The sequence below is a fragment of the Coturnix japonica genome, chromosome 5 (assembly GCF_054131305.1).
Source record: "Coturnix japonica strain WE chromosome 5, WE-NBRP24, whole genome shotgun sequence".
NCBI lineage: Eukaryota > Metazoa > Chordata > Aves > Galliformes > Phasianidae > Coturnix > Coturnix japonica.
The window spans coordinates 36,556,716-36,571,610 of record NC_140667.1 but is presented as its reverse complement, the minus strand read 5'-3'; the positions used below and the strand labels follow the sequence as shown (position 1 = coordinate 36,571,610).

Sequence of the window (14,895 nt, the reverse complement as noted above, 5' to 3'; positions counted from 1 at the left end):
GGATTAAGGCCTAAGGAACTGGAAACAGAAAGGAACAGTAAATGAGTCCAAAACAGGTTCAGATTTACAAGAACAAGAGTCAGTGTGGCAAGGAAATAGAGACTAAGTATTGGTAGGGCAAAGGTGCACACAGAGGGAACACTCTGAAAGGAAGAAGACTGGAAGTGGTGAGGCGAGAGCTGAGGGTAGATGGAACGAGGAGATAAATAAGCCCAAAGACTGAACGTTCACAGTGTTTCTCTGACTATTAGGAAATAATTTAACATGGGAAGTAGTATCAGTATCGGTAGAAGTATCGGTAATGGTTGGACTAGATTATCTTGTAGGTCTTTTCCAACCTTGATAATTCTGTGATTCTGTGATTCTATGGGAAAAATCTGGTTTATACTTTAGTTTGCAGTTTTAGATTCTTCTCTGTGCCTGAACTAAGATCTCTAGTCTGGCTTGGAAAAGTTATTGATGCTTTGAGTGCAGTTAATTTCAGTGGGGATTCTGTGTGTGTATATGGGCAAGCACAGAAGTACTCTGAAAAATTAAGATGTAGTGAACCAAAGAGCATTTTCATCCTGATCTGTTTTGCTCCCCTGTTATACACTGCAGTAACACAAAGATGCAAATAAGTAAACTCAGTGTTGCAAGTATTACAGCAACGGGCACCACTGAAAGACTGTTTGTTTTCAAAGGGTGTAGCTCTGATATTATATCAGTTATTTATTTTTTGTTATATAATTACAACTAAAAGTTTTTCTTCTTTTACTCAATTTTTAGGAAACCTTGAAGGAAAGCCCTGGGGATTTTCTTACCTCATTTGAAATGTTTAACAGCACCTACAAGCTCTATACCCACAGGTGAGGAGCAAAAAGGCTGCTGGCTCTAGTGGGAGAATCAATCTCTCTGCAGCCTCTGAGACCAGAAACGTTTGTGTTGTCCTATTGGCAGCTGTTGGGACCATGACGTATTTACTACATTTTTTTACCTCTTTGAAACATGAGTTGAACTGAAACATGACAGTAGGCTGGAAATACTCCAGGTCGTTATCAGTGCAAAGTAATAACAGTCCATCAAAGGAAAAGGAAGCATTATGAGTACTCTAAGAATTTTTATTATTCAGTTTAAGTCAAATATTCCAGAACAAACAGAATGGCAGGCATTGTGCCATTGGTCAGAATTAAATTAATTGAATTCCTAGTTCTCAATTCCAAATAGCCCATCTCTTCAGTAACTGGATAAAAAGTAAAACTTAGGCTGATGTAAACCCACTGGACAAGAAGACAGCTAATACACAACACGGAGCACAGACTCTTAAGCCAGCTAGGGGGAATCTTGGCCTGAAAGAATGTAATTGTGTTACCAAATTAAGCAAAAAGGTATCTGAGATGTCTGCAGTGACACCCAGAGTTTCCCTGCATGATTTATATAGACTGGTGAAGAACTCAATGATGCATGGTAGGGTTTGTCTGAGCCCACAACTATTATCTCATAAGAAAGAGGAAGATAGAGATTAATTTAGCACCAGTTATCATGTAAAAACTTATACTAACACTACTAAAGGGATGGGTAGCCAAAGACAAATGGAAATAAAAGGCCGGCAGGTTTTTAATCTAGCTGCATTGTTAAAGCCAGTAACATGTAATGATATTCTCCTAAGTGTTGTTCACAATCCTAGCTTGTAGTATAGCAGTATTCTGTGAAGTCGGAGGTAAACTTCATAGGAAGATACATCTTTATTTATTTTATATTTTATAAACTTTACCTATCCCTGGTTTTTAACACTCAGGCACTTTGACTTTTCAATTAATGTCTTGTAGAAATATCACACCAACTCAAAACACTTTCTGCAGTTTTAGATCTACCTGTCTTACAGCATAACGTGTCATGGCATTTGTACATTTGGGACTTGGGAGTTGTTCAAACAAAGAGAACTCTTTATTTCCTTAGCATAGAATAGTTTGAGTGTTCCAGGAGACTATGGATGGAACATATAAAAAATGCAAGAATTAAAAACGGTGATGTCTTCCTTTGTTTTTGCAGCTATTTGGGTTTTGGATTGAAAGCTGCCAGACTAGCAACTCTTGGAGCTTTGAATACAGAAGGTATGTCCAGATAAGAAATCACTGAAGATTTCTGAAGAGATAAGTAGGTTTAGTCTTTTGTCAGCAACCCACTTCATATGCCTTCACTGCTATATTTCACACTTGTCTGTTTTCCTGGTAGAGATCTGTCCAGAAACTGAGCCTACTGCTTTTTTTTTTTAAGACTGTCTTGTGAGAAAGACTGGACATAAGAAGGAACTTTTTCTCTCACAGAGTGGTCAGGCACTGGAATGGCTGCCCAGGGAGGTGGTGGAGTCACCATCCTTGGCAGTGTTCAAGAGGTGTCTGGATAGGGAGCTAGGAGATATGGTTTAGTGGTTTTCTGTAGGTATGGTAAAAGGAGGACGGTTGGCCTAGATGATCTTGTAGGTCCTTTCCAACCCTGTGATTCTAGGAAAGCTGCTTTTCCAGTTTGAATTAGCAGTGAGACTGAGGGTAGATCCCAGAAGTGCATGTGGACACACAAACACAGTAGAGACACAGACAACCACCAACACACAGCTTTACCAGCATCCACATAAATGCAAACAGCATAAAGCAGGTTCCACCAGTAGGTTGCACAGTTCACATTTCCTTACTTTTCCTTGAAGACCTTAATTAAGATTTTTCAGCCTTTTCCTTTCTGGCTTTGCACAATGATTGATAACTGCATTAAAATGTATCTTTCCTAATCTCTTATTTCCAGTTGCAGATGGACAAATGTTCCGCAGTTCTTGTCTGCCAAAGCAACTGGAAGCAGAGTGGCACTTTGGGGGAGTGAAGTACCGGTACGGTGGCAACAAAGAAGGTAAAACTAAGCAGCTTTTTGCTCCTTGTAAGATAAGTCTTGCCTACGGCATCTGCATGTTTTTTCTTGACAAATACTCCATCAGTTATCTTAAGAGTATGAAGGATGTACATCATAGTACATCATAGATGTAGAGTGTTGATAGGGCCAAAGAAAGATCTGAAGCCATAAGAGTAGCTGGCCTATGCTTGCTATACACTGCCTTAATAGGAAATGTTAGTTACTTTAACAAACAGGAGAGTTCTTTCTGAGGCTTAGAGCTGAGTTCTCTGGCTGTGTTAGGGTAGAACAACTGGTAGACTAAAGAGTATCCCCTTGCAGAACTCTTTCTTAAAAATACTGTCCCTAATGCTGCAAGCAGAGCATGAAGCTGCTACCAGCAACGGCCAGAACAGTCCCCTTTGGTGACTGATGTTGCTTTGCTTTACAGTAGGAAACATGATCACTGAGCTTGATTCAGTGTGTGAACTGGACTGACAAATTACAACGTGAAGGGGAGGGAAAGTAAAGTTTTACCTTACAGGTAGTAGCAAATATAAATGAGATTCTGCTGACCACAGAACATAACAATGGGATCTTTGCATAATGAGGAAGCATTTCATGCACCTACCCTAGTATGCTCAGCTCACCTGTCAGACATTGCTGTGAACTGCTTTAGCCAATTCCTCTTGATGATGGTGATCTATAGTGCTTGCTCCATGCAGGTACCATGCTGGATTGTGGAGGGGTTATTTAAGCTCTTCTGATTCTTTAATCTCTGCTTCTTCCCATTTTCATACTCCTGCCACCAATTCCTCCATCTCCTGGATGTGCCTCCTTAGCTCACCCCATCTGTGCTTGTCCTAGCAGGAGAGACGGGATTCAAGCCTTGCTATGTGGAAGTACTGAAGGTTGTCAAAGGAAAACTGCACCAACCAGATGAGATTCGTGGAAGTTCCTTCTATGCTTTCTCCTATTACTATGATCGAGCAGCTGACACCAACCTAATAGGTAAATTGGTTTTGGGTAATCTACTACATACAAACATGCCATCCAGAGGGTAGAACCCCAGAGACTAGAGATAGGTTTAGAACTCAACTGCTTGCAGGTTTGTGAAGATATTTTCTCACCTCTTTTTTTCAGATTATGAACAGGGAGGAGTTCTGGAAGTGAGAGATTTTGAAAGAAAAGCCAAAGAAGGTAATTTGTCATTAAACATAGAGAGATTTAGTAGGTTTTGGCTTAAAGTCAGTTCAAAAGCCCCTTTATTTTCTGCTGATTTTTTTTTTTTTTTTTAATTATTTTTTCTTTCTCTAGTCTGTGATAACATGGAGAGATTCAGCTCAGCCAGTCCTTTCCTCTGCATGGATCTCACTTACATCACCGCTTTATTAAAGGAAGGTTTTGGATTTAGAGACAACACACTCTTACAGGTGAGAAGAAGTTCAATCCCCAAATCAGCTTCCCAGTTTCTCTATCAATCAACATGCAGTGGTTCATTGCTCTGGCTAAATAGCTACTGAGTCTTTCCAGGGTTGTTACGTGTAATTGCTGTCATGTGCAACTCTCAACATATTGAGAACACTGTTGATAACAATTGCTCTTTTTTCCTTTTACAGTTAACCAAAAAAGTGAACAACATAGAGACAAGCTGGACTCTGGGTGCTACCTTTCACTTACTGCAGTCTCTAGGGATAACGTATTGAACTGTGACATTCCTATGGATTTCAGCATTTCTGAAAGTTTGAGAAAGCAAACTGAAATGTCCAGGTATGTTGTCCAGCTGGAGTCAGTCACAGAGCGGAAAACGGACCAAAGCTAGAAAACAGATCCTCACCTGGGATTGGCACTGCACATAATGAAAGTTGCCACAATATAATTTTGATTGTCATAAATAATCCAGAAGCTGCCTTCTGAAAGTCAAAAGGCCTAAACTCCTGCAGAGTATCTGCAAGGGACTCAAAGCCAGCTTTCACCAGCACATTTGTATAACATCCCATTGCTAAAAGCACAGCATATCTGGGACACGGTGATAAACTACAGATGTTATTTCTCCTCCCCCGTTTACTTTAAGGATACAGTACTGAAGTTTGTTTGCAAGACATTAAATACATACATACATAAATACATACACGACACCAACAGCCATGCAGAGAAAATTAAACAATAACCCTGGATACTCCCAGTCTCACTGTTCCAAGTACCCAGCTGTGAGCTAATACATAACACAATGACATCAGCCTTTCTATAAGCACTCTTTGGGTATAGTTTTAGGAAAGGTATTGGCTGAAACACAGGCTGTACCACATCAAGCATTTCTTTCAGCAGTAGTTTCTTAAGCAACATCTGTGCCGAACAGTTTGCATGACTACCTTTGTGCTGCCCCTTAAAAGTCCGTCCTGTATGGCTGCACATCTGGATATTAGGCCTTGATTCATTTTTGCATCTGTAGTCATAACACACAGTTGTACAGGCACAAAACTAGGCAGCAAGATACGTACCTATGCCAGATATTGAAACTCCACTGCCAAAAGAAATGCTTGTTACATTACACCATGAGGAAATGAAGGATGCAGCCAGATAAAGTATCTGATTTAATAGTTCACTTTGCCTTGACTACCTTCTATTCAATGTGGAATATGGAACTTAAGGATGAACTTACTTTGGAACAGAGAGGTATTATCCGTATGACTAAAAGCTGCTTTTACGCACCCCTGCCTTATGACAAACACTCTGTTCCTTTCAGGCATTTGCACTCATACGTTTGGTGCAGCACAGCTTTTTCACTTTGGTAAAACCCAAGATTGCTCTCACACTACCTTCTCCAGAAACTGGATTTGAAAATAATTGCTAATGCCCAGCACAAGGAAGAAACAGTGCACTCAAATCCTAACTAATCTCACCAAATAGGTTGGAGCCCTAGGAATCTGCCTTACTATGATCATCAGCCGTTTTCCTCTTGTTAGCAGCACAAGTCTGGTGATGGCTGATTAAGTTACCCCACTTCCCTACCTCAGGTTTTATGGTGCTATGACGCAACGCATGCTTTTGATTGAACAAGTTCAGTCAGCACCAGGAGTCCAAGGGGTGGGGGTGGAGCAGCCTATAACTATCCCACCTTTGACACCTGGCTGTAAACTCACACTGTTTCTCTGGAATAGGAAATGAGCATCCTACTTGTGCTCCTTACCAGAGTCTCTTAAAGAGACCCATGTTGGGAAATGCATCAGCACCACACAAAACTTCTGTTCCTCCCTCACTACAAAAATTTGTCTGAGCAGGAAGAAAGTAGCTATGGAGTCCACCCTTGATGCTATAGCCTTTTCTTAACAAGGAACCTCTTATTCCCCTGCTTAGCATTTGGGAAAACTTAGTGCAGTCTGGTTTCAACAATATGACAGCAAACATTCATCTTCTCCTAAATGACTGATTTTCTTCACCTTTGTATTCTTTGGAGAACATGAAGAAGGCTGCAGTGATTACTAGCCAAGTGCATTACTCCTGAGAAGTAGCTAACATAATTAATCAAAAGGCTTCCAGTCTGAGCCAGTGCTATGACAAACTCTCTTAGCTGATCCTGAGGCCAAGAGCCATAGGCAGCGAGGCTGTACTTGAAACATGAAAGTAAGGTGGGCTATTATTTTTTAAGGCACAAGCAGAAGCGTATCTGCCAAGTGAATAAAGCCTAACCCTGACAGGTACCTGAGGGTTTGGTTTTGTCCTGAGGGAGGATGTCTAGAAGAAGACAGATACCGTGTGGAATAAGTTTCTTTTCTGCGTTCTTTGCCTCAAACTCTGGTACTACATATTCTATGTGAAGCATCCATTATCCTGTACCAAAGTTGCATTATATCTGAATGCTCAGGGCTTTCATTTGTCAGTGGCACAATTCATAAACTGAAACTCACCTGCTGCTCTCCATCAAGGGCCTGATCCTGCAGTCACAAGAAAAACAAAATCTCAGCTCAAAGGTTTCTTTTACAAGAAATTGCAGAATCGAGCCCCTACTGTTTACATCTGAATTACTAAGTGGGTTGAGGATATAGAGAAGCCAGTCGTCCTCACACCCTAGTGCAATGCTATTATTTATTAGCTTAACTAAAGACTAAGCAGCCTTTTAAAGGAAGAGTTCTACTTGCACCACTGATTTTTATCTTCTCCTTTGTAAAGTCTCTTATCCTAACTACCAGGAACTGCCCAGTACGTGTGACTGAAGAAGCACAAGTAACAGCTTTCAGTCCAAAACTTATGTTTAATTACTTGGATTTTAACTCCTGATACTGGTTACAGTATCTACACATCTTGCCCAGTAGCAGTGCTCACTCAGTGTTGTGAGTCTCAAATATCTAATGCAGGAGGGCTGGCATTTGGAACATAGGAAAGAATACCTTGATTTTCTATTTTAGTAATTAAAACATTTTTAACAATATTTTCAACTTTGTCCTGAAGTTTTCTTTCCTTCATGTTATCTTACATCTCGTTTTCATGGTATTGGAAAGCTCTTAAGTCTAACCAGTTCCACAAGGAACCTTGCTATTAACTAAAAGCACCACAAGAGTGACAAGGAAAAAGGTGATGGAGGGAGATGAGAACATTAAAATATACCTGCAACTGGGAATTGGTCTCTTATGCTGAAAACTCACCCTCCTTTCAGAGTCCAGGAAGTGGTTAAGAACACAGAATTGACATAACAGTTCCAGAATCACACCATGAAAAACTGAAAGTAATTAAACAGCAAAATTCGTCGCTACCAAAATTCAGCACAGCTCACTTTGGTCTTCAATTTAAAAGGTCCAAACTAAAAGCAGATTGTAAGGACAGTTCAGTGGCCAAAGGGATAACGATACCACAGGAAGAGACCTCAAACCTTGTGAGAAGAGCAGATGAAATATCATCTGCGTAAACCAGAGAAGGTGTAAGACACAGCTCAATACTTCAGTTTTATTGTTAAATTAAAATAACACAACTCAAAAATGGTATCAGTCACAGTCCTTATAAAAATAATGCGCACACCGACAAGCTGCTGTTCCAAACTGAGAACGGATCATTTACTGGCAAAAGCCATGATTTGCTCCTAAAAAAGGGAGAAAGAAAAGCAGTTTGTAAACTGGTGATAAGTACACATTTCAGAAAGCAGCTATAATCTCCTTTCCATGTGGACAAGGGTCCCTGTCAGCCTCTTTAGTTAAGTGCAAAGCACCTAACCCTGCATGCAAGGAAATTAAAGAAGTTGCAGCGTTCTTTTCCTCCTTGAATAGCACAAAACAGACATAACCAACAAGTTCCATAATCACAAAAGAAGCCTTCACTTGGCCTCCTGCTTGCAACAGAGAAACTGAATAAACACCAAGCACTGAAGCAGCAGCATACTGCTCTTCTTAGTACAACTAGATACATCAATTCAGCCTAGTGTCTTACTGTAATGTAATGCACAGGCAACTGGCCTTCTGTGTTAAACAGTAAGGCTTGATTTGTGCAATAGAGCAAATTCAGAAATGAGCAATCTAATCTGAAGGCACGTGGGAGCTTTGAGAGCAGGTGGCTCAACGAACATCATGAAAACCCACCAACTACATCAGTGCTGTGCAAAATTCTGGCAGTTAGGCTACAAACACAAGTTCTGTGCTACAGGTAACTTCCATTGAGGGCTTCAGCCAGGAGAGAACAATTTAACAAGGCAGAACAGCACAGAAACAGATATCTGTATAAGTCACACCCCATATCTGTCAAATCACTCGATGTCTTACTCTTAAGGAAGGTTTGTTTTCAGAGGGCTATTTTTTTCTTCTACAATGCATTTCTGGAATGCAGTTCAAAGTTCCATGTTCACATTCCACAGCAAAATAAAGCCAAAGACTACTGGTGACTTTTGACCCACAGTTACTGACACAGAATATAGATATTGAGATCCTTCACATTCCCTGTACTGCAGAAGAAACCCTTAACTACCAAGCCACAAGTTATTTAGTAAATCCTCAGGTTCATTCACAACACAAAACCTCAGTTTGAACAACTTAAGTTAGCATTTTCCAACCAAAAAAGAAACGTTTCATTGCAAAAAATCTTCAATGGCCCATGTCCAAAGGAAGAATCTTACTTTGACAGGAGGCAGGGCATTTGTTGCTTGCAATCCCCATGTCCTCAGTAGCACCACAGGAGAAAGGCTTGTAGAGTAAAGCCTCTTCAGTAAATCAATGGCAGCTATCAAGGAGACATTGTGCCTCTGACGTTCTGTCTCAAACTTTAAGAGATGTTTTAAGGATCCTGGAAGAAATAATTGAATACTCACATTACAAGTGACTTGCCGCAAACTGTGCATCTTATCTATATAGTACTCTCCACATATAACTAAAAACACAGAACAGCTAAGCAGACCATCTTAATATAGGCTTGAGTCCATCAGCTAGTGGTTTTCGTCTCATTACCTGTAACTACCACCCAGCAGATCCTTTCTTTGCTTTTTTAAAGCATTTCTTTTAGGTTTTGAGGATGCGAATGGCATCCAAGCATTATTAACTGCTCTGTAGCCAATAAACTGAAGAACAGTTTTGCTTCAAAGATGCCTTTAAGCAATAAATACGTAAAAAAATAGAAAAGCCGCAAGTTCAACCTGCAAACAGAGACAGTGCTTGTCCTGATGGTAGCAGCAGAGCCTTGTAAGGCCAAACCTCTCACAGCCACCTCGCTGTCTTGGATCCTTACCCAGATCTTGCCCGTTGAAGGCTGCTGCGCTGAGGTGATGAGCTAAGCATGCAATATCACCAAAACCCAGGTTTACACCTTGTCCTGCAAGTGGATGGACTCTGTGTGCTGCATCCCTGAAGCAAGAGAAGACAGAAGATTATAACCCTTCTTGAAGAAAGCCGGACGGCTGACAAACTCTTCAATTCTTTGCAATTAACATGATTCTACAGCAGCATATACAGCTTTATCCAGAACTGCCTTGTGCTGAACTACCTACCTACCTCTCCGGCTACAAGGAAGAAAAAGAGGGGTTAGCAAAAAGTATCTCAGAAAGGAAAAACTATAAAGAGGTGACTAGCTAAAGCCCAGTGTCAGATCACACGTGAAACAGGCTTTACTATTTACTATACTAAGTGGCACAAGAGGAAGCATATCAGCAACACCAAAAGCAGAGACATAATGAATACAAAATTATGATGTAGCACTGAAAATAATCTGATTTTCTTTTAAATCATGAGATTTAAAAGAACAAAGCTGAACAGTTGAAGTAATGAAATCTGAGTATGAAATGTAAGATCACGCACTTAAAATGATAATGAGATATAAAGTACAGAGTACTCATAGGCACAAAGGGACTCAAGGTGGAAAAAAGAATGTATCACAAATGTAACACAGCATCAAGAATTACTATGAGCTACCAATGTATTGCAGCTGTAGGGGACAAAAATGTACATTCATCCTCAGAACATAAAAGATGAGGTACTTCCCTCTTTTTGCAATCAACTGTACAAAAGCCTATGATGTCCTATCCACAATTATCTGTAAGTCTTGTCATTTGTGCTCAAGACAAGTGAGCTAACACTCAAAATGATATACAGAACAGCTGCTATGTTTGGGGAAGTATACAGGTCCGTCATGAGACACTGGACTGCTTCACTGGGCTACACAAACAAGAGAAGGAAAACTGCTGAATTTACACAGAAGGCAGACACGACAGGCAGAGTGCTGTTCATACAACAGGCTTTTGTCAGCAGAAGAGCAAATTATATAAAGGGCCTGGACAAAGTCAGACTCTAGCTATAAATGCATTTCTAACCATCTAATTTCTTAAGTGGGAGTTGCTGTGCTCACATCATTTCTAACCACACACCACTCACTCACCCAGCAGCCGCTCCAGAGCCCTTACCCGATGAGAGCCACGCGGTGCCTGACGTACTCTGTCGCATGGCCCATCCCCAGAGGGAACATGGCTCTGCTCTCTGGATCTACTTCAGCAACACTTGGGGGCAGCTGACGCATCGCAGTCCCTGAGGGTTTCAGAAGTGAAAGAGCAGATCGAAACATGGCTCCAGCACTATCGATGAAGTCAGAATGGTTTACATTGCTCCACTGAAACGAGCAAACAAACAAACAGAAAGAAATCTTTAGACATTAACCCACACTGCCCAAGGAGGCTGTGGATGCCCCATCCCCCTAGAGGCGTTCAAGGCCAGGCTGGATGTGGCTCTGGGCAGCCTGGTCTGATGGTCGGCGTCCCTGCACATAGCAGGGGGGGTTGAAACTAGATGGTCATTGTGATTCTTTTCAACCCTGGCCATTCTATAATTCTACGTACGTCTTCAACTAGGATAAGCCTATGCTTCCCATCATTCAGAAATTTAGTTCAGATTCTACCATACCTTTCAGAACTAACTTAAATCAGTCCCAAAAGGTCATCCTTTTTTTGCCACGTGTCCTCTAATATCATCCCTACCAGAAGAGCATCTTGAGAACCAGTCCTCCCTATTACTGTCCTTTAAGCTGTAGGATTCCATTGTACTTTGCATGATTGCAACAGCCAGCCTCATAACCGCTGTAAGTCTGATACTCACAAAGGCAGAGTTGATGCTATCCACAAAACTTTCGGTGTCCATAGTGAGAAGTTCTGAGGCATGTTCATGAGATGTAGACCAAACCAGAGAGCTGGCAGTGTCAGACAGCTGGATACGAAAATTTCAAGGGTCGTTATCAAGAGAAAAATAATAAAAAGCAAACAAACAAAGCAAAGCTTTCCTCACTCTATTCTTCCTACACCAGTCAAACCGCTTGTTACTTCCCCAGCCAAACATACTACAAATGGGAAATGCCAAGGATAAAGTGCAAGGCAAACAACTTCAAAGGCAGAAGGACAAAACAGGCATAGCAAGGCACACAGAAAAATTATTAAAAGAATATACTAAAAAGTAAAAAACACAAAGAGCATGAGGCATCTTACTGGAAGAAGTGCAATTGGTCCTGTGGGGAGGAACCTCTGCCATGCTACGTTATTCTCTGTGGCCTACAGTGGAAAGAAGTGGACAATTAGGAACTAGTGACTTAACATTATCAGCTTATACAAAAGACAAGAGATGGTCTGTAGAATCTCACCTCAGACAAGTGAAGAGTTGCCACCACAGCTGACTGGTCATACTGATGCTCAATGTTCTGAATTTCAGCTTCCTTCCGGACTACAGAGTTATGGCCATCTGCACCGATCTATGGAATAAAGAGATGCAGATCTACCTCTTCATCAGCTCCTGAGAAAGCCAATATTCCAGTCTACAAACCTCCATTAGTGTGTACACATATTTTTGTTTATACAGAAGAAGAAAATATACGTAAGTTCCCTCAGACCACAAGAGGTGGTCCCTTCTGCTCCTGTCCAGCTCAACACAGTTTTCTTGCATCAGAATAGAAAAGGCTATTCAACGTGTCTATCCCTTAGCACCTCTAGCAGAGTTAGCAACTCACCTTACTTAAGCCCCCCCACGTGGGTGGAGCGGCACACACGGATTCAGAACCAAATCCAGTGGAAAGGACTTGGGCAAGAGGTGATGCCTGATCAACAGAAATAAAAAGTTTAGTTACCAGCAGTTTGGTCTGAAGTCTGCGTCCATCAGCTAACTCAATTTGGACCCAAGGGCTTGTGTCACAGTTGTGAGAGGGAAGGGGCCAGGTATACCCGACTGCTCTGCTCCCGTAGAAAACCTCCACCCGGTCTGGTGGGAACACAAAGTACCATGGTCACTGCATGACACAGACATGGGAAAAAACAAAACATCACTACAGCAGCAAAGGGCCGTGCACGCCTTTAGTGACACTCTGAGAACAGATACTACAATTCTCAAGGCAAGAATGAACAGATCTGGCAAACTGTCACTGCTAAGCCCGCTCAGAACACTACATCTCCCTATTAAGTCTTCCTGAGAAACTGTGTGCTGGTAAATAGCACATGCAACTGTCTTCATACTGTGTAGCCTACAGCAGGCAGATTTATCCCTCCATTCCCTCCATTTCAAGAACCTGCCCATGTCCCAGAGTCATTTGTTAGATAAATCATCCTTCTCCCTCTTAGTGTACACAATAGAAGACAAGTTATTGAAAGCTCTCTTGAGGAAATAGAACATTAAAGAAGTTGTCCACTACCTGCTACTGCATCTAACTGTTTGGTAAGAGCAGCCATAATGACATCATTCTCCACTATGTAACCCATGTCATCTAAGTCATCTTTCTCAAAAGTGATGATGGCTTCAGAACAAGCATCCCACACCTACAAAGAAAAACATCATATGAGGCTACGAAGTAAACAGGTACCGCTCCTTTCAGAGAACATGGAAACATCCATCCTAACAGCAGAAGAACGTCAATCCAGGAATGCAGAAAGACACATCCTGAATTACCAGCCACTCTAAGCCACTAAAATACATCACATCATTACTTTCAAGCAACAATCTAGATTAATCTCAAACACTAATTCTGAAAACAGAAAGGTTTTTTTCCCCCTATTTTCCTGTTACATAATGAACACACAATGCTAACCTACTACTGTCACCTTTATTTCTGTCTTTCCTGACCAGTACCCATGCCTCCCTGTTTACAGCTTCCAATAGCAATCAGCCTTTCATCCTGTAACACCATGATTCTTAGAACAGTTATCTCCCAGAGAAAAGCATGGCCTGCCCTTTGCCAAAGAAGGAATAAACTTAGGATTAATAATGGAAGCATTTCTGAGAATTCAAAGTACGCAAACCCAATACATTTGCAGCCCTGAGTATGGCACCTGCATGCGTCGGAATGGTTTACATCTCAGGCTGCAGACGTGATCCCAGGCACCAAAACCTAAAAGAGGAAGAGGACACAAACAGGTTTATATTGTGACACTGAGACTCAAATGAAGCTGAAGCTCATTCTATGCTTTCCTCTCTCACTGATCACTAATCACTAACTAGTGCATAATTTGCCCAGACTCTGCTTCCACTACACCTAGCAGGGCCAGTGCTGCCTGAGACAGTGCTTTCCCAGCTCCAGCATCACATTATCCTGCTGTTAATGTGAGCCAGACAAAAAGGCACAAGACTTGTCCCCAAATGCTGTCACTTATACATCAGCTCTCACCGGGCAAAAGAACAGACACAAAAAGTCACAGCCATCACTGTTTATCATATTTCTCCCTCCATTTGAAACCAAGGCTCTAATTTATCTTTGAAATGAAAACTGAACAGAAGCGAGTTACTAGACTGCAAGCACTAAACATGGGACAATTATGCGTATTTAGTGAACAAGGCATCCTAGGTGCTGGAGAGCACTTCACAACCTTCTGCCAACCCACTATCACAAACACTAATACACAATTTATACATAAGTACATATATTTACAGAAGAAAATCAGACTGAGCCACTAGAACGTGGAATCTTGTTGCCAAGAGATATCTGAGCCAATCACTGCAACTCCATGCTCAGAATACTGAGAGACAAAGCCAAACAACTCCACTTATGAAAGCAGAACACGCTCAAAGGGGTTTTGTTTAAACAGAACAGCAAACTGAAACACATTGTTGGGAACAGCAAGAATAGAAGCGCTACGTACTGCTGAGGAAGGTGGCTGAGCCGGGGGAGATGGAGCTGACCCTGTTGCTGTAGCTCTCTGGTAAGTGATATTCCTTCCTGGGCCCGGCCTCCAGCAAGGCGACTTTCTTGTCACGGAAATGGATATCGTGCCCTTGAACGAGCAAACACAAAACACTTTAACACAGCGCTGCTGTCAGATGGCCGCTCTTCATTCTGTACCTATAACTTCTACGTGCTTTAGTGTTCACACAGAGCAACACTTTTTACACACTGACCGCGCCCCCGGCCCATGCCGCCTACGGGGAAGGTCACGTCCTTACCGAGCGCGGCGGCCATCGCGGTGCCGACCATTCCGCCGCCCGACACCAGCACGTCGTAGAGCGGCGGCCCGGCGCTGCAGGAGCGGAGCGATGCCCTGGCGCAGCCCCGCATCCTCCCGCCCAGCGCAGCCAGCCGCGCCCGGCCGCACAGCGCCGCCATCGCTGC

The 14,895-nt window shown here is 42.0% G+C and overlaps 3 protein-coding genes across 29 annotated transcripts in view; 1 reads left to right on the top strand and 2 right to left on the bottom strand.

Moving 5' to 3' along the window:
- BBOF1 (basal body orientation factor 1) overlaps positions 1-3,649 on the bottom strand; it is a 21,687-nt gene extending 18,038 nt beyond the window's left edge. For both annotated transcript variants that reach the window (XM_085549180.1, XM_085549181.1), the window contains exon 1: positions 3,510-3,649. The gene's annotated coding sequence lies outside the window, so the exon portion shown is untranslated. The remainder of the gene's footprint in view (positions 1-3,509) is intronic.
- Positions 1-12,434, top strand: part of ENTPD5 (ectonucleoside triphosphate diphosphohydrolase 5 (inactive)) — a 21,641-nt gene extending 9,207 nt beyond the window's left edge. For 6 of the 18 annotated variants that reach the window (XM_085549178.1, XM_085549177.1, XM_085549172.1 and 3 more), the window contains 7 exons: positions 769-848; positions 2,032-2,093; positions 2,779-2,880; positions 3,730-3,870; positions 4,003-4,059; positions 4,177-4,292; positions 4,479-7,288. In XM_085549178.1, coding sequence (XP_085405304.1) covers positions 769-848; positions 2,032-2,093; positions 2,779-2,880; positions 3,730-3,870; positions 4,003-4,059; positions 4,177-4,292; positions 4,479-4,565 — 645 coding nt within the window. In that variant the 3' untranslated portion in view covers positions 4,566-7,288. Of the gene's footprint in view, positions 1-768; positions 849-2,031; positions 2,094-2,778; positions 2,881-3,726; positions 3,871-4,002; positions 4,060-4,176; positions 4,293-4,478; positions 7,289-10,708; positions 10,931-12,017 lie in introns of those variants that run through there. The other 12 variants (XM_015865075.3, XM_015865072.2, XM_015865073.3 and 9 more) reach the window with 4 other exon arrangements.
- Positions 1,086-14,895, bottom strand: COQ6 (coenzyme Q6, monooxygenase). 9 transcript variants are annotated; one of them, XM_085549166.1, is made up of 13 exons: positions 14,730-14,895; positions 14,429-14,560; positions 13,622-13,680; positions 12,988-13,111; positions 12,524-12,588; positions 12,313-12,399; positions 11,950-12,057; positions 11,798-11,860; positions 11,415-11,522; positions 10,730-10,932; positions 9,562-9,677; positions 8,957-9,123; positions 2,578-3,722 (listed from the first exon to the last, which is right to left on the bottom strand). In XM_085549166.1, the coding sequence occupies exons 1-13, from the start codon at positions 14,887-14,889 to the stop codon at positions 3,654-3,656; spliced, it is 1,461 nt and encodes a 486-aa protein (XP_085405292.1). In that variant the 5' UTR covers positions 14,890-14,895; the 3' UTR covers positions 2,578-3,653. The 9 variants fall into 9 exon arrangements, with proteins under 9 accessions (XP_032301067.2, XP_085405292.1, XP_085405290.1 ...); XM_085549167.1 differs by lacking the exon at positions 2,578-3,722 and adding an exon at positions 7,787-7,933; XM_032445176.2 differs by lacking the exon at positions 12,313-12,399 and having other exon boundaries at positions 1,086-3,722; positions 12,430-12,560.